We start from the raw sequence: 25,547 nt of genomic DNA on the forward strand, positions 1-25,547 counted from the left end.
AGGATGTTCTTGCTATAGAGGGAGTGCATCGAAGGTTTACCAGACTGATTCCTGGGGTGGCGGGACTGACGTATGAGGAGAGATTGAGTCGGTTAGGATTATATTCGCTGGAGTTCAGAAGAGTGAGGGGGAAATCTCATAGAAACCTATAAAATTCTAACAGGACTTGACAGGGTAGATGCAGGAAGGATGTTCCCGGTGGTTGGGGAGTCCAGAACCAGGGGTCATAGTCTAAGGATATGGGGGAAACATTTCAGGACTGAGATGAGGAGAAATTTCTTCACCCAGAGAGTGGTCAGCCTGTGGAATTAGCTACCACAGAAAGCAGTTGAGGCCAAAACATTATATGTTTTCAAGAAGGAGTTCGATATAGCTCTTGGGTCTAAAGGGATCAACGGGTATGGGGCATAAGCGGGAACAGGTTACTGAGTCGGATGATGAGCCATGATCATTATGAATGGCGGAGCAGGCTTGCCTATCTTCTATGTTTCCATGTAAGATGCTCCTTAAAACCTACCTCTTTTGGTCACCTGTCCTAATATCTCCTTTTGTAGCTCGTTATCAAATTGTGTTTGAATATGCCCTGTGAAGCACCTTGGGACGTTTTACTACGTTAAAGACGCTATATAAATACAATTGCTGTTGAGAGATCAACAGGCATATTAGTCATAGAAAAAAGATAGAGAAGAAGAGAAGCAACAAATAAACCAATCACAGAGAGGGACTTACTGGAATGCAGGTCCAACTTTCGAGGCGAAAACTGCAAGGCGTCTGCAACATGCTCCTGAACTGGGAGGCCTGAGGTAGGCCCAAAATTGGGCCTCAGACCTTATCTAAATAATGGGCAAACTAGCTTTGCCTATGGTGCCTTTACAAGCAGCTCTCTCATCTACACAAATGCGTTTCCGGTGAATTCAAAAATAAAGCTACTAAAACAAAAGCAAAATACTGCAGATGCTGGAAATCTGAAACAAAAACAGAAAATGCTAGAAATGCTCAGCAGGTCAGGCAGCATCTGTGGAGAGAAAAGTAGTCACCAACCTGAAGCAATGACCCTGCTTTTCTCCCCATAGATGCTGCCTGATCTGCTGAGTATTTCCAGCATTTTCTGTTTTTGTTTGAAAGTACGAAAGCGTGCCTTTTCCTTAGAGTTTCCAGCTGGTTGCTGGGTTGAATCCAGTGGGAGGTGAAGAGGAAATGAGTAGGCCCTGTGGCTTGCTCTGTTCCTCGGGACATCAACGGATCCTAATAGTGATGGTTAGGCTTCTCAATTACATACTGTTATGAGCGTTTCCATTTTTTTGTTAAGTTTTGACAATTTGTGTTTTAAAACTGAAAAGAAGTCCATAGATGCTGGAACTTTGGGTGTTTTTTTTAAAGTTACCAGAAGTTTTGGACTGAGTTTGAACTGTAAACAATTACTGGAAGGCACCTGTTTTCAGATAAAAACCCAGCAGGGATGTTTTTGACTTGGAGAGATGTTTACAAAGCAGTGACAGGCCATGATTTATAGACATCAGGAGACTTGACTTTTGAAAGTTTTGGTTTCCATTTGAACTGTTTAAAAAAAAAAGCCAATTGCTTCCTGTCTGCCAGGAGAAGACAGTTCATCTCTCTCTTTTGAAAAAAAACCCGGTATTTCCAAAGTGGCAGATTCCTATTTCCTCTTGCATTTGAAGAAACCCTGCATCTTTTAAGGAACTTTGCATCAAATGTGTGGGAACTGAAACCTAGTTACTGCATTCCTGCTGTAAGACCTATTTGGAGCCTCTGTAGATGCATCTCTTGGAAAGCCTACCCAAACTGATCAACATCATCAACTGGAAAGAACTGTTCTAGGACGATCCCATTGACAGCTATCGATACGCATTTGGGACGTCAAACCAACACAACGGACATCTATTAATACCTTCTTTTCAGCCTAAGTGTTTATTTTTATTCCTTGTATTTCTTTGTAACAGCTGTGAACAAAAATCCCTTTTATTTTTTCCCCAGTTAACTAGTGTGTGTGTGTGTGAGGGCTAGGATAAATAAAGGACTTTAGTATTTCAATTTGTGTGTATTTCATTATTGGTTAAAACCTGGTTTCTAATAAACTTATAATTTTGTTGTTTATTAAAGAAACCTGGTTGGTGTGCTTTATTTTGGGGAAAGATATGATTGATCGTTTTGGTAAGTGGGAAAATTTAAATATATGTTGTGGCCTGTGGAGAAGTGTGACTAGAATAAATAGTGCACTCCTCCCACCTCAGTCGTAACACCAATAGGGCCTGACGCTGTTTTAGTTGCTACTAGGGACGCCTGAAACATCACCCTGTTCCCCCCCAAATATTGGGCCTCGTTGCACCCATTTAACGCCCATTAAAAGGACCGACAAGATCCAAATTCCATCCTAATGACCTTCTTGATAGAAAACAGCTTGGTGAGAATGAAAGATCCTCCGTGAGAGACTGACGTTTCCAATATACAGTGTGCGGCTTGGAAGAGGGAGCTCGGTTTAGCAAAAGCAAGTGTTATTCTCCCAGAATGCAAATGAAAATAGCCCCAGGAATAAAAGGAGGTCTCGGCCAATCAACAGCCACACCCCCGGCACTGTCAACAGCACTAGTTTCTGCTTCTCATTCATCAGATAATTACTATGTTACATTAATTCTCCTCCATAGATAATAATTCAGTCCATACACATTCACTTTTGAGTTGAATTGAAAGAGTCCGTCATCCTCTCTGAGCAATAGTTACTGCTTCGTAGTTGGTAACAAAGTGGGCCTGGCTCCACTTGATGGCTCACAAAAAGTTTAAACAGTGAACAGGAAATGGTACCAGGCTCCATCACTGATCTGAGTCAACTTAACATAGCCAGGGTGGTGGTAAGGGGCTTGAGGATGAGAAATACCAGCCCACGGTTCCTAGCTACCGAGAGTGTTTAATGGGACAGCGTAGAGGGAGCTTTACTCTCTATCTAACCCGTGCAGTCACTGCCCTGGGAGTTTTTGATGGGACAGTGTAGAAGGAGCTTTACTCTGTATCTAACCCCGTGCTGTACCTGTCCTGGGAGTGTTTGATGGGATAGTGTAGAGGGAGCTTCACTCTGTATCTAACCCCGTGCTGTACCTGCCCTGGGAGTGTTTAATGAGGACAGTGTACACACGAACATACGAATTAGGAGCAGGAGTAGGCCATCCGATCCTTCGAGCCTGCTCCACCATTCAATAAGTTCATGGCTGAAATGATTACTCCACATTTCCACCTACCACTGACAGCCCCCCACACCCCTTGCTTATCAAGAATCTATCTACCTCTGCCTTAAAAATATTCAAAGACTCTGCTTCCACCACCTTTTGAGGAAGAAAATTCCAAAGACTCATGACCCTCAGAGAAAAAAATTCTCCTCATCTCTGTCTTAAATGGGCGACCCCTTATTTTTAAAGTGACCCCTAGTTCTAGATTCGCCCACAAGGGGAAACATCCTTTCCACATCCACCCTGTCAAGACCCCTCAGAATCTGATATGTTACAATCAAGTCGCCTCTTACTCTTCCAAATTCCAGCGGATACAAGCCTAGCCTGTCCAATCTTTCCTCATAAGACAGCCCACCCATTCCAGGTATTAGTCTAGTAAACCTTCTCTGTACTGCATCCAACGCATTTACATCCTTCCTTAAATAAGGAGACCAGTACTGTACACAGTACTCCAGATGTGGTCTCACCAATGCCCTGTAAAGCTGAAGCATAACCTCCCTACTTTTGTAATCAATTCCTCTCACAATAAACAATAACATTCTATTAGCTTTCCTAATTACTTGCTGTACCTGCATACTAACCTTTTGCAATTCATGCACGAGGACACCCAGATCCCTCTGCATCTCAGAGCTCTGCAATCTCTCACCATTTAGATAATATGCTTCTTTTTTTATTCTTCCTACCAAAGTGAACAATTTCACACTTTCCCACATTATACTCCATTTACCAGGTCTTTACCCACTCACTTAATCTATCTATATCCTTTTGTAGCCCTCTTATGTCCTGTTCACAAGTTACTTTCTGACATATCTTTTGTAGAGGGAGCTTTATTCTCTATCTTATCCAATGCTGTACCTGCCCTAGGAGTGTTTGATGAGGAGAGTATAGAGGGAATGTGAGAAAGCAGAAAAGCAGCTAGGGAAGGGGAAATTGAAACATAAGATTATAAATGAGTAAAAATAATAAATATTATTTTGTTACCTCCCACTGCATATGTGGTGGAATGTTCCGGATCTGGATCTTGCGACTCCTGTTAAAGAAACAAAATGGACGGGTGAATAAATAGGGTTGGCTGTTAGCTTCTTCGTGTTTTGTGGTAAGCTTCTTTTATTTTTGCTCTTTTGTGAAATTCTCACCCTGTATCCACCTGTATGGTGACAAACCCACATCTATAATGGGAAAGCAACTAGTATAGTGACAAAACATGTCTCAGAACAACTGCAGATTCTGCTCTGCCAAACTCTTGCATGTCGAGTGCATTTTTAGCTGTTTACTGGTGCACAATCATTGATATTGTATGGCCAGCTATGCAGCATACGAGTACATTCATTGTTAATGGAATACTGGACTGTCTTGTATACTGGTACATTCACTGTTATCGTACACCTCGCTGACTCACGGATATTTTCACGATAAATTGGAGAACAACTTCCTGTCCCACTCGGTTCTAAATATCTCAACTTGCTGATCTTGGTGCTGCTCCAACTGGTTAGACTTTTGCACTCCATTTGGCAAAGTTCTCCAGCCATCAATTTGCACAATAATTTCCGCACCTCCACTTCTAACCCCAACAAAAACCTTTACTATCTCACATCTTGGTTGCCCCCCCCACCCCCAGTATAAATCCCATCTTCACTCCTTCAAGTTCAAAGGCACTCGAGCATCCCTGGTGTAGAACGATGTTACCTCCAGACTCCACTATTCTATTAGTCTCCTGGCCAGCCTTCCATCCTCCAACCTCCATAACCTTCAGCTCCTCTGAAACTCTGTTGTCCGTATGCTTTTCCGCACCAAGTCCCTCTCACCCAACACCCCCTATCCTGACGGAGCTAATTTGGTTCCCATTGCCCCCAAGTCCTCAAATTTAAAATTCTTATTCCTATGTATAAATTCCTGCATGGCCCTCACCGCTCCCACCCCATCTCTGTAATCTCCTCCAGCCCTACCAACCCAATGCCCCCTTTTTATCCCAGTGACCTCTTCCAGCTCTAAAAATCCCACCCCCCTACCTATCTCTGTAACCACCTGCAGCACTTCAAATCCCACCCCCACCACCTCCAAAATTCTCTAACTGACCTCTTGTGGAACCCCCTTCCCTTCCCCTCACCATTAGTGGACATGCCGAGGGCATCTTTGTCCCACACTCTGGAATTCCCCTCCACCTTCCCAGGTCCTTCAAAACCCTCCTCTTGGACCAAACTTTTGGTGACACTTCCTAATGTCTCCATCTTTGCTCAACATCTTTTTCTTTATTATACCTCGATGAAGTGCCTTGGGAAACAGAACGCAGTGTGAGTTTGAGTCACAAACTCACACAAAGCACTGATAAGAACATAAGAACTAGGAGCAGGAGTAGGCAATTCAGCCCCTCGAGCCTGCTCCGCCATTCAATATGATCATGGTTGATCTCATCTCGGCCTCAACTCCACTTTCCTGCCCCTTCGCCACAACCCTTCAACCCATTACTAATTAAAAATCTGTCTATCTGCTCCTTAAATTTACTCAATGTCCCGGTATCCAACGCACTCTGGGGTAGTGAATTCCACAGACTTACGACCCTTTGAGAGAAGTAATTTCTCCTCATCTCTGTTTTAAATCTGCTACCCCTTATCCTAAAACTATGACGTCTTGTTCTAGATTGCCCCACCAGAGGAAACATCCTCTCGACGTCTACTTTGTCAATCCCCTTAATCATCTTATATACCTCAATTAGATCTCCTCTCATTCTTCTAAACTCCAGAGAGTAAAGGCCTAAACTGATCAATCTCTCTTCATAAGACAAACCCCTCATCTCTGGAATCAATCTAATGAACCTCCTCTGAACTGCCTCCAATGCAACTACATCCTTTCTCAAGTAAGGGGACCAAAACTGTCCGCAATACTCCAGGTGCAGTGTCACTAATGCCTTGTACAGTTGCAGCAACACTTCCCTACTTTTATACTCTATTCCTTTAACAATAAATGCCAAAATTTCATTTGCCTTCCTTATTACCTGCTGTGCCTACATACTAGTTTTCTGCGATTCATACATGAGGACACCCAGATCCCTCTGCACCGAAGCACTTTGAAGTTTCTCTCCATTTAGATAATAATTTGCCTTTCCATTCTTCTGACCAAAATGGATAACCTCACACTTATCCATGTTAAACTCCAACTGCCAAATTTTGGCCCATTCACCTAACCTATCCATATCCATTTGTAAATTTCTTATTTCGTTATTGCAACTTACTATTCCACCTATTTTAGTGACATCTGCAAATTTGGCTATAGTGCCTTCCATCCCTGCATCTAAGTCATTAATATAGATTTTAAATAGTTGGGGCCCAAGGACCGAACCCTGTGGCACCCACTAGTTACATCTTGCCAACCAGAAAAGGACCCATTTATCCCGACTCTCTGTTGAGTAACTCTGTATTGGATGTTACATCAAGCCTACAGCACAGAGAGCAGACTGTTCGACCCAACTGGTTTACCTCCCAGCCCTCTTTCTCTAACCCTATAAGCATGTGTTTATCAAACTTCCCCTTAAATGCATCCATGCCATTTCCTTCAACTACTCCTTGTAGTAATGCATTGCACATTCTAAGCACTCTTTGGATAAAGAAGTTTCTCCTGAATTCCTCTTTGGATTTATTAGTGACTATTTTATATTTATGGCTTCTAGTTCTGGTCTCCCCCACATTGGAAACATCTTCTCCACATTTACCCTTCACTGTCACTGGATCAAAATCCTGGAACTCTCTTTCTAACAGCACTGTGGGTGTACTTGCACCAGATGGACTGCAGCGGTTCAAGAAGGCAGCTCACCACCATCTTCTCAAGAACAATTTAGGGATGGGCAACAAATGCTGGCCTAGCCAGTGATGCCCACATCCCAAGAAAGAATTTTTTAAAAACCCTTTCATAATGTTAAAGACTGTTATCAGGTCCAAACCCCTCAGCCTTCCCTCTCTAGAGAAAAGAGCCCCAGCCTATTGTATGGGAAGTTGCGTCTGTTAACTCCTACTGCCCAAGAGACAACCTTAAAACAACATTTTACAAAGAGTTCATGTAGTTTTGCTGATATCAGGAAGAAAGTCTCCCGCATTTGAGATAAAGATATGGTAATCAATGTGGTAATGTGGCCATGTGAGCCGCATGGAAGATGGCAGGATCCCCAAAGACACATTGTACAGCGAGCTCGCCACTGGTATCAGACCCACCGGCCGTCCATGTCTCCGTTATAAAGACGTCTGCAAACGCGACATGAAATCGTGTGACATTGTTCACAAGTCGTGGGAGTCAGTTGCCAGCATTCGCCAGAGCTGGCGGGCAGCCATAAAGACAGGGCTAAATTGTGGCGAGTCGAAGAGACTTAGTAGTTGGCAGGAAAAAAGACAGAGGCGCAAGGGGAGAGCCAACTGTGCAACAGCCCAACAAACAAATTTCTCTGCAGCACCTGTGGAAGAGCCTGTCACTCCAGAATTGGCCTTTATAGCCACTCCAGGCGCTGCTTCACAAACCACTGACCACCTCCAGGCGCTTATCCATTGTCTCTCGAGATAAGGAGGCCCAAAAGAAAAAGAAAGAAAGAAGAAACCCATTTGGGAAAATATCAAATGAAAACTCACATTAAGTTCTGAGAAAGGGAGGGCAAGTGAGTTAAGCATAAAGACCATTTACTAAAATAAAGTTCAGAAAGGTGATTTACAAGTTGAAGTTTCCGATTGTCAGGAGCAAATTGTAACACAGCTGAGAACTGCTTTCTAACCCACTAATAAATAGCTAATACAGTGCAATTAGTTCAAAACATACAAGCTAGCTGGTTCAGAGTGGTAGGAAGGCGGGCTGCTTGGTTTCGGCTGATTCCATTCTTTCTCGTCCTGCACCTCTCATGTCGGGAGAGTGTGTGGGCAGGACAGCTAAAGAAAGCATTCAAAGAACCCGCACTTCAGCCACAAAAGAGCTGCATGTGGCTCAGGAGACGCCAGCAGGCCTCCCTGACTACAGCATATTGATCGCAGTACCCTAAATAAAACCAGTGGTCGTACTAACAGTTCAGTTTAACTCTTCATCTTCTAACCTAAATTCCCATGTTACAACAATGACTACTCTTCAACATCACTTCATTGCCTGCAAAGCAATTTGGGACGTCCTAAGATTGTAGAAGGTGCTATATAAATGCAAGTCTTTCTATGTTTCGTGACTTAACCTACCCTAGCTAAGAATATACCAACCTATTTCAGAAGCTAGGAAAATATATTATACATAAAGAACTTGTATTTTAATCGTACCTTTCATGACCTCAAGATATCCCAAAGCATTTTACAGCCAAAGAACTACTTTTTGAAGAGTGGTCACTGTTGTAGGAAATTAAGCAGCCAGTTTGTGCACAGAAAGCTCCCACAATTAGCAATGTGATAATGACCAGATAATAATGTTTTTAGTTGTTGATTGAGGGATAAATATTAGTCAGGACACTAATAGGAAACTCAAAAATAAAAACAGCAAGTGCTGTAAATACTCAGCAGGTCTGGCAGCATCTGTGGAGAGAAAAACAAAGTTAACGTTTCAGGTCAGCGACCTTTCATCAGAACTCAGGCAAAACTCCCCGTTTTCTTCATGATAGAATTAAAGGATCTTTTGTCCAGCCAGAGAGGGCCTCAGTTTACATCTCACATCTCAAATGAAAGACTACACTTCTGACAGTGCAGCCCTGCCTCAGAACTGCACTAGCACATCAGCCTAGACTTTGAATTTATGTCAAGAGTGGGTCTTGATCCTACAACCTTCTGAATCAGAGACAAGAGAGCACTACCACCCAGCCAGGGATGGTACCTTACCCTACACCAGTGCAGTCTGCCTGTTCCAAAAGGTAGGAATACACATATAGACTATACAAGACACTGTCATATCCAAACCTCAAGCCTATAGACCGACACAGGGTAAAACCTCCTTATTACAGCCTTATGCACGCAGATCCTGCTCTAATCTCAAGTTTTCTGAGCTCCTCCAATTATAATGGAGTTTCTGCCAAGTGTTCAGCTAAGTGCAGGAGGCTGTGAGTCATACTGTTTTATTTATTGATTTCATCAATAAATGACTCCATCCAGTCGAAGGGGGCAGCATAGGCTATATGAAAACTCAATCAGCTAGTCAGTACTAACTGAGCATTGAACCCAAGACCTCTGTGGTCTGTACGATTTAATACCAGAGTATTGAGTCATCAGTGCAGATTACAACTGCTACATTAAGCCCTGTGGAGTGCTGACGTATCCCTATTTCAAAGAGGAGCAGGGACATTCTCCCCAGCATCCTGGCCAACATTTATCCCTCAACCAACATCTAAACAGATGATTTTGTCATTGCCCTTTGTGGGATCCTGATCCAGCACTGCACAAATCGGCTGTTGCATTTCCTACAGTACCAAAGTAACTACTTTCAAAAAGTGTTTTGGGATGGCCTGAGGTCATGTAAGGTGCTATATAAATGCAAGTCCTCCTTCCTTTATTCCATACCTTGCATCACTCTCAGGCAGAAAGCTTGCAATCCTGATTAAGGGGCAATGTATGATGTGTTCTACATTGGGGAGTCGCTGCATCATTCCATTCAAGACTGCAAGTCTTTCTGACCCATCACCAGAGTGCCACTGTCCTGCAACTGGAAAGGTTGAATGGTTTTTACACATTTATATAGCGCCTTTAACATGGAGAAATGTCCCAAGGCACATCACAGGAGGGTTATGAAACAAAATATGAGCCACATAAGGCGATATTAGGGCAGATGACTAAAAGCTTGTTCAAAGAGGTGGGTTTTAAGGAGCATCAAAGGAGAATAGAAAGGTAGAGACGCGGAGAGGTTTAGGGAGGGAATTCCAGAGCTCAGGGTGCAGGCAGCTGAAGGCACAACCACTAATGACAGAGTAATTAAAATTGGGAATATGCAAGAGTCCAGAATTGGAGGGGGCACAGATAGCTCAGAGGGCTGTGGGACTGGAACAGGTTACAGAGATACTGAGGGGCGAAGCCGTGGAGGAATCTGAAAACAAGGGCGAGAATTGTAAAATTGAGATGTGGCTGGACTGGGAGCCAGTGGAAGTCAGCGAGCACAGGGGGGTGATGAGTGAACTTCACAAAGAAACAGCCTCAACACTAGAAGTCTGCCAGTGATACACAGGATATAGAGTTTAAACTTAAACCCACTAAAACTGTACTTTATTATGCTGTTACTAAATGAAAAACAGCTAGTGCTCAGAGACTATGAAGCTTATAGTTAAGTTACTCTAGTGTTTATGGCAATTTAGAGTAACTTGATTTTTGTTAAGAATCATCCGACCTTTCCTGCAATCACCACACTTAATCCCTGTGATGGCAATGACTGCCCCCTTACAATCATAGTGAAATAATCTAACTCCCTGATTGCTCAATGCCTGCCCACCACCTACAAGACACAAGTCAGGAGTGTGATGGAATACTCTCCACTTGCCTGGATGAGTGCAGCTCCAACAACACTCAAGAAACTCGATACCATCCAGGATAAAGAAGCCCACTTGATTGGCGCCCCAAGCACCACCTTAAACATTCACTCTCTCCACCACTAGTGCACAGTGGCAGCAGTTTATACCATCTACAAGATGCACTGCAGGAACTCATCAAGGCTTCTTCAACAACACCTTCCAAAATCTGCAACCTCCACCACCTAGAAGGACAAAGGCAGCATGCACATGGCTACCATTTGCAAGTTCCCCTCCAAGTCACACAGCATCTTTACTTCAAAATATATCACCATTCCTTTGTTGTCACTGGGTCAAAATCCTGGAACTCCCTTCCTAACAGCACTGTGGGTCTACCTACACCACATGGACAGCAGCGGTTCAAGAAGACAGCTCACCACCACCTTCTCAAGGGCAATTAGAGATGGGCAATAAATGCTGGCCTGGCCAGCGATGCTCACGATCCGTGACTGAATAAAATAAAAAATCTTGGAATAGGGACATATCTGATACCTTTCTACTAATAAGTGCTACAAATTGGATTTTGTCAGTACAATTGGCTGCTTTGTCCTGGATGGTGTTGAGCTTCTTGAGTGTTGTTGCAGCTGCACCGATCCAGGGCAAGTGGAAAGTATTCCATCACACTCCTGACTTGTGCCTTGTAGATGGTGGACAGGCTTTGGGGAGTCAGGTGGTGAGTTACTCGCCACAGGATTCCCAGCCTCTGGCCTGCTCTTGTAGCCATGGTATTTATATTGCTACTCCAGTTCAGTTTCTGGTCAATGGCAACCCCTAGGATGTTGATAGTGGGGGATTCAGCAATCGTAATGCCATGAATGTCAAGGGCAGACGTTTAGATTCTGTCTTGTTTGAGATAGTCATTGCCTGGCACTTGTGCGGTGCGAATGTTACTTGCCACTCATCAGCTCAAGCCTGGATATTGTCCAGGTCTTGCTGCATTTCTACACGGATTGCTTCAGTAGCTGAGGAGTTGTGAATGGTGTTGAACATTGGGCAAACATCAGCGAACATCCCCACTTCTGACCTTATGATTGAAGGAAGGTCATTGATGCAGCTGAAGATTGTTGGGCCTATGACACTACCCTGAGGAACTCCTGCAGTGATGTATTGGAGCTCAGATGATTGACCTCCAACAACCACAACCATCCTCCTTTTGTGCTAGGTATGACTCCAACCAGCGGAGAGCTTTCCCCCCGATTCCCATTGACTCTAGTTTTTCTAGGGCTCCTCAATGCCATAATCAGTCAAATGCTGCCTTGAATTCAAGGGCAGTCACTCTCACCTCACCTCTTGAGTTCAGCTCTTTTGTCCATGTTACATAAAATTTACAGCACAGAAACAGGCCATCTGGTTGATGTCGATGTTTATGCTCCACCCACCATCTTCATCTCAAATCGGCAGTTCTTTCCACTCCTTTCTCCGTCATGTGTTTATCAAGCTTCGCCATAAATGCATTTATACTATTCGCCTCAGCCACTCCCTGTGGTAGCGAGTTCCACATTCTCACCACTCTCTGGGTAAAGAAGTTTCTCCTGAATTCCGCATTAGGGGTTATTGTGTAGGATTTCATTTTCATTCATCACGCTCATCGCCCCGTGATTTGTTGCAAACTCAGGGACTAGATACGACAACAATATTCAGGGATCTATTTGTAACATGACCCCCGTCTCTAGTGAACAAACAGCACTGACAGACAAAATATCTCAGTCATTCCTTATAATGAATTTTTCAGCCCCGTGCTCTTAAGTCATACTCGCCCTGAAGGCGTTCCGGTATCGACCACTTGGCCACCGTGTCGATCACAAACCAATGGAATGGAGGTCTGTAACTGTGCCCACGTTTTTTGGGGCACTGGCATTAAAAAGATTGACTTTCTTGTGGGCTCATTTCTTTCTTTTGAAGATGCTTCTGGAATGTAATGTTGGATTGGTGGGTGCACAGTGCGTGGGAGATTCTGGCCCAAAATATAGATCCAGCCACTAATAAGCAAAGTAAAACCCAATTATAGAGTGAATCAGTACTGTCTGATGTTTGTCTATCCCAGTTGTATCTGTTTACCAAGAATCATGAGAGTTTCTAACAACAGACAGCTCTGGTTTCAACAAACCTGCTACAAATAAACCCAACAGCCCAACAATGGGTAAAGTAGCATAGTGTTTATGTGACTGAACTAGTAGTCTAGTAGCCCAGACTAATGATCTGGAGACATGAGTTCAAATCCCGCTGTTGCAGTTGCGGAATTCAAATTCAATTTATTGAATAAAGTCTGGATTATAAAGCTAGTCTCAGTAATTGTGACCCATGTAACTGCTGGATTGTTGTAAAAACCCATCTGCTTCACTAACGTCCCTTAAGGCAGGAAATCTGCTGTCCTTACCCAGTCTGGCTTATATGTGACTTCAGATGCACAGCCTTGTGGTTGACTCTTAAGTGCCTTCAAGAAGGTGGCTCATTACCACTCCTCAAGGGCAATTAGGGATGAGCAATAAATGCTGGCCTTGCTAGTGATGCCCACATGACTAAAAAAGCAAAACACCGAACAGTACAATAATCTCAATGATTCTGAAATCCAATGAAAGATTCAGCAGCCTCCCTCACTCTCCACAACTTCCAGGGGAAAATGCCCGAGATCTGGTCTCATTTCTGAGGGTTTCCTCATTGGCGGGGCTCTTAAGTTGTGCATTTGCGCCCCAATCCAGGATTGAACCTTGCTGATTGCCTGGAGGCACTGAGTGGGGAAACACAGTTGTAAACCAGACAACAGAACTGCATTACTTGATCCTCCTTTAGTGATGTTTGGGAATTGGGTGGGGGCCGGGATTGTTGCCAGAGGTTCCTGGAGGCCACCACAATAGAGTCTGATCCAGTAAAAACATTTATATAGCACCTTCATAACCTCAGGATATCCCAAAACACTTCACAGCCAACAAAGCATTTTTAAAATGCTGTTACTGTTGTAACATAGGAAAATACAACAGCCACTTTGCACGCAACAGGGTCCCAGTATTGAGGTAAATCTTTTAACAATGAAGGTTGTGAAATAAATATTGGTCAGGACAATGGAAGAACTCCCATGCTCTTATTATAGAATTACACAGCACAAGAGAAGGCCATTTGGCCCATCATGTCTGCGCCAGGTCTCAGCGGAACCTTTTATATCTACCTGAGAGGGCAGATACGGCCTCAGTTTAACAACAGTGCAGCACCCCCTCAGTACTGGGCTGAGAGTGTCATCCTAGGTTTTAGGTTTAAGTCTCTGGCTCACACATGAATCTACAACCTTTGACTCCCAGTATTACCCACTGAGCCACAGCTGACATCTTTACCAGGATGGTGAGAACATAGACCTGTACAAGAAGCTGGTGACAGACACAGTTCTCTTACGAATCGAACCTAACAATGCAAAAGCACCTAAAGATTTCCTTCATCAGATTTGCATATATATGAGCTTTTCTTTAATCTCCTCCAGCCCAATGAATCAAGCCAGCTGTGAATGCCGCAGTCTTTTGTTTCCCGGCCTGTCACTCTGGCCCAATGAAAGCATTCAGCCCTGCCAGAAGCAACAATTAAGAAATCAGGAATGCAAGGAATGTCTTTAGTAAGGGAGGGTCTCACAGAACATATAGATATAACGTGACACATCCTGACCATTCTGTCTCTCCTCAGGGGAACGAAAGGGCTGTGATCCTGCATCAGACACACAACATGGAGGAAGACCAGCTCCTATCCTGAAATATTGCTTCAATGGAAAAGTGTTTATAAATGCACCAAAGATTTAAACGGAATTGGATAAAAACTTGGAAGGGAAACATTTTGCAGGGCTATGACGAAAGGGTAGGGGTATGGGACTAATTGGACATCTCTTTCAAAGAGCTGATACAGGCAAGATGGGCTGAACAGCCACATTCTGTGCTGTATCAATCTATCATCCCCATCTCCTGCATTCACTCTGAATTTGTTGTTACAGATTTTCACATTTAACTATGCTGTTACTCCAGTGAGATAATTGTGGTGTCAGCCTTGACTCATTTGGAAGGCCTCTCACCTCTGATTTAGAAGGATGTGGCTTCAAGTCCCACTCTAGACACTTGGGGCAGAATTTTCAGCCCCTAAAAGACAGAGGGTGACAGGGCTACCCAACCGCAAGTAGTGAGTAGCCAATTAAGCGCCTTTAAAGGCCTATTGTGGGAGGTTGATTGGGACTTTACAGTCAGTCCACCTGCCCCCTGAGGCCAGCTGCCTGGAGGTGGCCTCCCAGCAACAGACCGGGTGTCCAGCACTCCAGGCAGGCTTCGAGTCCCTCCCCATCCACCTAGCTTCAGCTGCAGCCGCAAGCCGCCCACAATGGTAGCCCAGCTGCTCAGTCTAATTTTATATAAAATTTTAAAAAGTCAGAGGGAGTGCCTCCGTCTTGTGATAACCTCTCTCTCTTTCTTACTTGAAAAGGCAGCCTGCTGTGGCCCTATATCTTTTTTTTTATTTCCAAAATATACTTTATTCATAAAAATCTGTAAAAATTACATTGCCAAACAGTTTCCAAACAGCACCAAAAAATACAAACATTGCAAGGGAGATCAGTTTCCTTCAATACTGTCATGAGTTTCTTCCCAACCCTTCCGTTTCACAATTGTCATGTCAATTACAGTTTTACATTTACAGCAATTCAGAATATTGACGATACAGTTCGAGGGGTTTCCCATGGATCCAGCCCCTCAGTCCAGCTTGGTGGGGGAACCTTACACTGTGGTCTTTCCCCATTGAGCCTTTGCTGCGGCTGCCCCAAGCTTTAGTGCGTCCCTCAGCACGTAGTCCTGGACCTTGGAATGTGCCAGTCTGCAACATTCGGCGGTGGACAACTCTTTGCGCTGGAAGACCAGCAAGTTTCGGGCAGACCAAAGGGCGTCTTTCACCGAATTGATAGCCCTCCAGCAGCAGTTGATGTTTGTCTCGGTGTGCGTCCCTGGGAACAGCCCGTAGAGTACAGACTCCTGTGTTACAGAGCTGCTTGGGATGAACCTTGACAAAAACCACTGCATCTCTTTCCACACCTGCTTTGCAAAGGCACATTCCAGGAGGAGGTGGGCGACCGTCTCTTCCCCACCACAGCCAACGCGGGGGCACTGTGCGGAGGGGGCGAGACTTCGGGTGTGCATGAAGGATCTGACGGGGAGGGCCCTTCTCACCACCAGCCAAGCTACGCCTTGGTGCTTGTTTGAAAGTTCTGGTGATGAGGCATTCCGCCAAATGACTTTGACGGTCTGCTCGGGGAACCATCCGACAGGATCCACCGTTTCCTTTTCCCGTAGGGCCTTGAGGACATTCCGTGCAGACCACTGCCTGATGGACCGGTGGTCAAAGGTGTTTTTCCGCAGAAACTGCTCCACGAAGGATAGGTGGTACGGCGCCGCCCAACTGCATGGTGCGTTCCGCGGCAATGTGACCAGGCCCATCCTTCGCAACACCGGGGACAGATAGAACCTCAGCACGTAGTGACACTTGGAGTTTGCGTACTGGGGATCGACACATAGCTTGATGCAGCCGCACACGAAGGTGGTCATCAGGATGAGGGCCACGTTGGGTACATTTTTCCCGCCCATGTCCAGAGATTTGAACATCGTGTCCCTCCGGACCCGGTCCATTTCAGATCCCCAGACGAAGCGGAAAATGGCTCGGGTGACTGCCACGGCGCAGGAGTGGGGTATGGGCCAGACCTGCGCCACGTAGAGCAACAACGTGAGCGCCTCGCACCTGATGACCAGGTTCTTACCCACAATGGAGAGAGATCGCTGCCCCCACATGCCCAACTTTTGTCGTACCTTGGCTACTCGCTCCTCCCATGTTTTGGTGCACGCCCCGGCCCTTCCGAACCATATCCCCAGCACCTTCAGGTAATCTGACCTGACGGTGAAGGGGACAAAGGATCGGTCAGCCCAGTTCCCAAAGAACATGGCCTCGCTCTTGCCGTGGTTAACTTTGGCTCCCGAGGCCAGTTCGAACTGGTCGCAGATGCTCATCAGTCTGCGCACGGACAGCGGATCCGAGCAGAAGACGGCGACGTCATCCATGTACAGGGAGGTTTTGACCTGAGTGCCTCCGCTGCCTGGGATTGTCACCCCTCTTATGCTCGCATCCTTCCTAATAGACTCAGCAAAGGGTTCAATACAGCAAACAAACAAGATCGAGGACAGAGGACAGCCCTGTCTGACTCCAGATTTGATCGGGAAACTTGGCCCTATATCTTCGAGAGCCTTCCCACCATCCTTAATTGCACAGTGAACCCGCCCTCCGACCGCTAGTTGGCCAATTCGGGGAAAATTACTTTTAAGTGACTGTTCCCCACATAGTGTGGGATTGAGACCCCCATTTGACCCCGACGTCCAGGTCCTGACCCAAAGGGTAAAATCCTGCCCTTGAGCAGAAAATCTAGGCTGGCATTTGCAGTGGAGTACTGAAGGAGCACTGCACTGTCAGAGGTGCCATCTTTCGGATGAGAAGTCAAACCAACCCCCCTTTGCCCTCTCATGTGGATATAAGTAAATAATCTCATGCCACCATTCAAAGAAGAGCAGGGGAGTTCTACCTTCTGTGCTGACCAGTATTTATCTCTCAACCAGCATTGCTAAAACAATAGTCATTATCACATTGCTGATTGTGGGACCTTGCTGTGCATAAATGGGCTGCTGCATTTCCTACATGACAACAGCGACTTCACTTCAAAAGGTACATCATTGGCTGTAAAGCGGTTTGGGATGTCTTGAGGATATATAAATGCAAGTCTGTCAACAAAAGCAATTTGTATTTATATAGCACCTTCAACATAGTAAGTTGTCCCAAAGCATTTCACTGGGACATTACCAAACAAAGTTGGACACCGAGCCACGTAAGGAGACATTAGAACAGATGTTGCTGAGGGACAGCATGTAGATGAGAAATGGGAGGGGGCCAAGGATATACCTTTTGTCATCATGCTTCAATCTAACCCAGAATCTCAGATGGTGCATGGCCTCTTACTGCTACAAGGTTAATGGACCGTGAGGAGAAATCCAGAAGTGGCTAATTGCATTTCTGATTAGTTATAGGATCATCAAAATTAACATGAGGCCATTCAGCCCATTGTGTCTGTGCCAGCCGAAAAAGAGCTATCCAGCCTCATCCCACTTTCCAGCTCTTGGTCTGTACCCTTATCGATTACAGCACTTCAAGCAAAATTAGGTAAATGAGTGATAGACAAGGCCATTGGACTTGTGATCTCAATGCTCATATTATGAGGAGAGAGGGGGAGATGATGACATAATGGTAAAGCTGCTGAACTAGTAATCCAGAGACCTGGGCTAATGCCCTGGGGACTTGCCTTCAAATCCCACCATGGCAGCTGGTGGAATTTAAATTCAAATAATTAATAAATCCAAGTAATTAACAAAAATCTGGAATTGAAAGCTAGTCTCAGTAATGGTGCCACAAAACTATCATTGATTGTCACAAAAACCCATCTGGTTCACTAACGTCCTTTATGAAAGGAAACCTGCTGGTCATACCCGGTCTGGCCTAACTGTGACTCCAGACATACGGCAATGTGGTTGACTCTTAACTGCCCTCTGAAATGGCCTAACAAGCCACTCAGTTGTCAAGGGCAATTAGGGAAGGGCAACAAATGCTGGCCTTGCCAGCGATACCCACACCCATGAAAGGATTTTTAAAAAACTTTAACCTCTTTGAGTATTTGTTGATAAAATGGTGAGAGGAAAGCAGAGTCTGCGATTGAGTGTTTTGCTTCCTTGGGTACTGATGGCAGTGGATGTTTGATAGTGAATATACACGTGAAGGGCATTTACCTGTATTGTGTGCAGTTAGTGCATGTGGCTAAAACTCTATCGCTATAGCCACACTAGGGTCCCGTCACTGATTTCTATTGGACAAACACAATGGTATGAAAATCAACACCACACCCAATTCCGCTGTGTTCTCAGCAAAACACCTGCAGGGTCATTTTCACATGCCGAAAAATAGTGCATATCCTAAGCAGTGTTATCATCCTCCCCCACCGTGCTGTACTGAGCCCTGGGACGGTATAACAATGAGGGTGTGTATACCTCAGCAAAGGACTAACGCCCAAGGCTCACAAATTCAAATCAATTCATTGTTTCACTAAAACACGCCAGATTAACCTCACGTTTAGTGATTGAGGCCCTGTAACAGGTTTAATCTGATAGTCAATCTGATGGGGCACATTGGTTGGAATTCCCATCGGACAAGACACAATAGCCTTGCTGAGTGTGTTCACTGATGCTGATTGGGGTGGGGGCAGGCTGTATTAGAAGGTTACCAGAAAACCATAAAGAAAGAAGTTGCATTTATATAGCACATTTCACGACCTCAGGACATTTCAAAGCTCTTTACAATGAATGAAAGATTTCTGAAGTGCAGTCACAGTGATGGCAAAGGAAATGCAGAAAGTCAATTGGCACACAGCAAGGTCTCATTAATAGCGATGTGATAATGACCAGATAATCTGTTGTGATACAAAAGCAAAATACTGGAGATGCTGGAAATGTGAAATAAAAACAGAAGATGCTGGAAATACTGATGAAAGGTCATTGACCTGAAACCTTAACTCTGTTTCTCTCTCCACAGGTGCTGCTTCAGCTACTGAATATTTCCTGCATTTTCCGTTTTTTTTATAATCTGTTGTGATGTTGGTTGAGGGATAAACATTGGCCAGGAAGAACTCGCTTTCTGCTCTTCTCTGAATTCTTCTTCCATCCATCCAAGAGGGCAGGCACAGCCTCAGTTTAACATCTCGTTCAACAGACGGCACCTCTGACAGTACAGCACTCCCTCAGTGGGGGCATTGGGGGTGTCAGCCTAAATTAGGGGTTTAAATCTCCTGGAGTGGGACTTAAACCCACAACCTCTTGAATTAGGCATGAGAGTGCTACCCACGGAGCCATGGCTGATAAGGCTAAAGTATATGCCTTTGCACACAAAATGAGACAATTTCAGTCACGGGGCGATAAAGCAGGTGCGGGAAACCTGAAAACGCTGAGCATGCTCAGTGGGTGTGGAACGATCTGAACTTGACGTTTTGGATTTCATTGATTTCCCACTCTTGTCATTCTCTCCATCCTTATCCTTTCCTGTTTCTCTGTGACTGGCTGCCTCCTGGTAATTTGCTCTAACAGCCAATCCTCATCTGTGAGCCCAGACGCCAAGTGCTGTCCGGACGTTCGACTGTGGCAGGCATCAGCCCAAGCCCTGAACCTGTCCTCATCAATATCCATATCACAGAAACTTACAGCACAGAAGGAAGCCATTCAGCCCATTGTGCCTGTGCTGGCTTTATGAAGGAGCAGTCGTGCTTAGTCCCACATCCCCAATTTTTGTCCATAACCCTGTAAGTTCGCATCCTCAAGTACCTGTCAAACTCCTTTTTAAAATTACTTATGGAATCAGCTTCCAACATCTTTTCAGGAAGAGTGTTCCAGATCCTAATAACTCTCCGAATGAAAAAGTCTCTCCTCATTTCCCCTCTGATGCCAATGTCAATCATTTTCCATGATTTTAAATCTATGACCTCAGGGTATTAACCCACTGGCCAAAGGGAACAGCCTTTATCTACTCTATTAAAACTTATCATCTTGAAAGGTTCTGTTCAGCCACCTCAATCTTCTCTATTCCAAGGAGAACAGTCCTAACTTTTCCAATCTCTGATCATAACTGAAGTATTGCTGAAAATAGAGACATGTTGTCAAAGCTTTTCATCTTGCACTCATCAGGACAATCCGCAAGAATACCAATGTAAAGGAAAGCAACAATTTTATTCTATATGAGAAGAGAGTGCTGATTGGTTGGCAAGTGAACTCTGGTTGGTAGAGCTGTTGCCATGGAGAATGCACCAGTTTATGGTGACTGACAGTTAACTGCCAAGCTTTGTTTGAAAGTTAAACCAGGCAGCTTGACTCTGATTGGTCAAGGCATTTCCCTGAGGAATGAACTAGCAAATGGCTGCCACTTATTTTGTTTAGCTAAAACAGGCGCAATGTTTGTACATGTTCTTTCTGTCTGCAAAGAACAGGGACCTGTGTATTAATATGTGTAGTTTCCAGTACACGCAAATGCACCACTCTGTGAACCCGACTGACAATCTTAAATTGTCTGCATAATTCTCAGCACACTGAGCAAACATATGAATGGGCCGAAGGCCGTCATTTTCAGCCCTGAAAAGTGCCCAGTCTACCTCAAATAACGCTGGAAGGGGAATGTATCCCAAACATTTGAGTAACAGGTGAAGCTAGCTGTTTCACGCTGCTACTATGCAGTAGCAACAGGTGTGGTGTTCGCCACTAACAGGATGCTGCCGTCTAGCATCCTGCCTATCACACAAATGAGTAATGTGATATATGAATTTCAATGCCAGTGTGATGCTAGGTATATAGGCTGTACATCCCAAAGATTGGCAGATTGTTTCAAACATGTCCCTTCCACTGTTCGCAAAGGGCAAGGTGCAGGCTGTACCCAACCAGCCTGTGCTTGCACAACTCAAAACAGTGTCCAACATTAGATGTGATTCCGCGATTGGACAACATTTGCTAAATAATCCAGAGTGTGCTAAGAATTATGCTGACAACCAATTTAAGTTTGTCAGTAGGGCTCGCAGTGTGGCGCATTTGTGCATACTGGAAGCTACATATATTAATACACAGGGTGCTGTTTTTTGCAGACAGAAAGAACATGTACACACATTGCGCCTGTTTCAGCTAAACAAAATTAAACAGCTATTCACTGGTTCATTCCTCAGGGCAATGCCTTGACCAATCAGAGTCAAACTGCCTGGTTTAAATTTCAAACAAAGCTTGGCAGTTATCGGTCAGTCACTGTAAACTGATACATTCTCCATAGCAATGCCTCTACTGATCAGAGTTCACTTGCCAACCATTCAGCACGCTCTTCTCATCCAGTATAAATTTGTTGTTTTCCCTTACAGTGGTATTCTTGAGGACTGTCCTGATGAGTGCAAAACGAAAAGCTTCGACAACATGTCTCTATTTTCAGCAATACACAAGTTCTGTACTACCAAATGACTATTTGTATAACCGAAGTCCCTCATTCCTGGTCACATCCTGGTAAACCTCCTCTGTACCCTTTCTAAGGCCTTTACGGCTCTCCTGAAGTGTGATACCCTTTGTGTACAATACTCCAGCTGAGGCCGAACCCGTGATGTACAAAGTTCTAGTGTGATCTCTTTGCTTATCAGAGGTATAGTTTCCAGCTTAGGCCCAATCAGTAGCAACCAGGAGATCCCTGGCTGATAAACTATGCCTCTGAATGAGGCAAGGAGATAACCATTCACTCCAACCATCATCCAGGCTTAAATGAGCTAATCTTAGACTGCAAATGCTGGCAAATGATTAGCAACATTAACAAACAAAAAGAATGGAATGGTGGCAGGAAGGTTGCATAATCATGATTATATTTCCTTTAATTTAGAAGATTAATGAGTGATCTAATTGAGATGTTTAAAAATTATAAGGGCAGTCGATAGGATAAATACAGAGAAACTATTCCTCTGGTGGGAGATTCCAACACAGGGAGGCACAATCTTAAATTAGAGCTAGGCCATTCAGGAGCAAAATCAGGAAGTACCTTTTCACACAAAAAGGTAGTAGAAATCAAGAACTTGTTCCTGCAAAAGGCTGTGGATGGTGTGGGTCAACTGAAATCTTCAAGACGGAGATCAATAAACTTTTCTTGGGTAAAAGCATCAAGCAACAGGGAAGAACAGCAGATAAATGGAGTTGAGGTACAGATCAACCACTGAATGGCAGAAAAGGCTCAAGGGGGAGGGGGGTGCTCCTCCTGTTTCGTACAATGCTTGTTTAGACCTGGTTGGGGGAAGGGGGCAACTTCCCACCCAGAAAGCCCCAACTGGGCAATGTGAGCTGCAAGAAGCATGAATATTTCAACCTGACTATGATGCACAGATGGTCTTTGTGTGTTTGTTTGTTGTAAATCTGAATGAATTGATTCTTTACATCTTTCCTGTAGAAACACTTAAGATTCGTTCACATGCCTCAATGGTGTAACACTTTAATCTCCCCCAAGGAATGCTCCCCATTGTTTATGGAGCTCAGGCTGTTTGTTTCAGCTCTACCCACTGCCACCCCATCCCCCGCACTGGTTCACCCTGTGATTGGGCTGCAATCAACCATCAGGAATAAACACACAGATGTGACCAATTTCCTTGCCTTCCAGGCACAGTGCTCGCTTAATCATACTTTAGTCCTTGTTGGGACATTTTAAAGTGCTTTTATGTAAAACAAGAGAGGAAACTTCTTCTAGGCTGCAGCTGGTTGCATGAGGCGCATGAAACAAGACTGCCGTCACTAGCCCAATAAAATTAAAAGACTCTATGACCTTCTTAAAAACTCCCATCTACCACACTCCCTCTTTTGAAATCAGCCTGTCAGCCTTTACTGAGTATATAACCCTGAGCGTAAATGCAGAGAACCTGCTCACTGGGCTTACAAGAGCTTACTTTACCAGACTGTAACAAAGCATAGGAACAGGAGGTGGTCATGAGGCCGTTGAGTGAACTCGTGGCTGATCTGTGCCACAGTTCTATTTTCTCACCTTTTCATCACAAGAGGGTTATCTGACAAAATTTGACCCAAGCCAAATAAGATGATATTAAGATAGGTGGCCAAAGGTTTGGTCAAAGAGATAGTTTTTAAGGAACATCTTAAACGAGGAGAGAGAGGTAAAGAGTCAGAGAGATTTATGAAAGAATTCAAGTCCTTTGGGCCTAGGCAGCTGAAGGCATGGCCACCAATGGTCATAGAGTCATAGAGTTTTACAGCACAGAAACAGACCCTTCGGCCCAACGCACCTGCGCCAACCATCAAGCACCCGTCCTGACTAATCCCATTTCCTCGCACTTGGCCCGTTAGCCTTGTATCATATGGCATTTCAAGTGCTCATCTAAATATTTCTTAAATGTTGTGAGGGTTCCTGCCTCTACCACCTCTTCAGGCAGTGTGTTCCAGATTCCAACCACCCTCTGGGTGAAACAATTCCTCCTCAAATCCCCTCTAAACCTCCTGCCCCTTACCTTAAATCTATGCCCCCTAGTTATTGACCTCTCCGCTAAGGGAAAAATTTCTTTTTATCTATCCTACCAATGCCCCTCAAAATTTTGTATACCTCAATCAGGTCCCCCCTCAGCCTTCTCCGCTCCAAGGAAAACAACCCCAGCCTATCTAGTCTGCCTTCATAGCTGAAATGCTCCAGCCCAGGCAACATCCTGGTGAATTGCCTCTGCACCCTCTCCATTGCAACAACATCCTTCCTATAGTGTGGCAACCAGAACTGTACACAGTACTCCAACTGTGGCCTAACTAGTATTTTATACAGCTCCATCATAACCTCCCTGCTCTTTATATTCTATGCCTCAGCTTTTTTTTTTTTCCAAAATATACTTTATTCATAAAAATCTGTAAAAATTACATTGCCAAACAGTTTCCAAACAGCACCAAAAAATACAAACATTGCAAAGGAGATCAGTTTCCTTCAATACTGTCATGAGTTTCTTCCCAACCCTTCCGTTTCACAATTGTCATGTCAATTACAGTTTTACATTTACAGCAATTCAGAATATTAACGATACAGTTCGAGGGGTTTCCCATGGATCCAGCCCCTCAGTCCAGCTTGGTGGGGGGGACCTTACACTGTGCTCTTTCCCCATTGAGCCTTTGCTGCGGCTGCCCCAAGCTTTAGTGCGTCCCTCAGCACGTAGTCCTGGACCTTGGAATGTGCCAGTCTGCAACATTCGGTGGTGGACAACTCTTTGCGCTGGAAGACCAGCAAGTTTCGGGCAGACCAAAGGGCGTCTTTCACCGAATTGATAGTCCTCCAGCAGCAGTTGATGTTTGTCTCGGTGTGCGTCCCTGGGAACAGCCCGTAGAGCACAGACTCCTGTGTTACAGAGCTGCTTGGGATGAACCTTGACAAAAACCACTGCGTCTCTTTCCACACCTGCTTTGCAAAGGCACATTCCAGGAGGAGGTGGGCGACCGTCTCTTCCCCACCACAGCCAACGCGGGGGCACTGTGCGGAGGGGGCGAGACTTCGGGTGTGCATGAAGGATCTGACGGGGAGGGCCCTTCTCACCACCAGCCAAGCTACGTCTTGGTGCTTGTTTGAAAGTTCTGGTGATGAGGCATTCCGCCAAATGACTTTGACGGTCTGCTCGGGGAACCATCCGACAGGATCCACCGTTTCCTTTTCCCGTAGGGCCTTGAGGACATTCCGTGCAGACCACTGCCTGATGGACCGGTGGTCAAAGGTGTTTTTCCGCAGAAACTGCTCCACGAAGGATAGGTGGTACGGCGCCGCCCAACTGCATGGTGCGTTCCGCGGCAATATGACCAGGCCCATCCTTCGCAACACCGGGGACAGATAGAACCTCAGCACGTAGTGACACTTGGAGTTTGCGTACTGGGGGTCTACACACAGCTTGATGCAGCCGCACACGAAGGTGGTCATCAGGATGAGGGCCTCAGCTAATAAAGGCAAGTATCCCGTATGCCTTCCCAACCATCTGATCTACCTGTGCTACTGCCTTCAGTGATCTATGGACAAGCACACCAAGGTCCCTCTGACCCTCTGTACTGCCTCGGGCCCTACCATCCATTGTATATTCCATTGCCTTGTTAGACCTCCCAAAGTGCATCACCTCACACTTCTCAGGATTGAACTCCATTTGCCACTGCTCCGCCCATCTTACCAGCCCATCTATATCGTCCTGTAATCTAAGGCTTTCC

At 45.0% G+C, this 25,547-nt stretch overlaps 1 protein-coding gene across 2 annotated transcripts in view; it reads right to left on the reverse strand.

Moving 5' to 3' along the window:
• The window catches only part of igf2bp1 (insulin-like growth factor 2 mRNA binding protein 1), a 154,185-nt gene that overhangs the window by 37,935 nt on the left and 90,703 nt on the right, over positions 1-25,547 (reverse strand). For both annotated transcript variants that reach the window (XM_068013027.1, XM_068013028.1), the window contains exon 3: positions 4,221-4,269. In XM_068013027.1, coding sequence (XP_067869128.1) covers positions 4,221-4,269 — 49 coding nt within the window. The remainder of the gene's footprint in view (positions 1-4,220; positions 4,270-25,547) is intronic.

This window comes from Heterodontus francisci, chromosome 33, assembly GCF_036365525.1.
Source record: "Heterodontus francisci isolate sHetFra1 chromosome 33, sHetFra1.hap1, whole genome shotgun sequence".
Classification (NCBI taxonomy): domain Eukaryota; kingdom Metazoa; phylum Chordata; class Chondrichthyes; order Heterodontiformes; family Heterodontidae; genus Heterodontus; species Heterodontus francisci.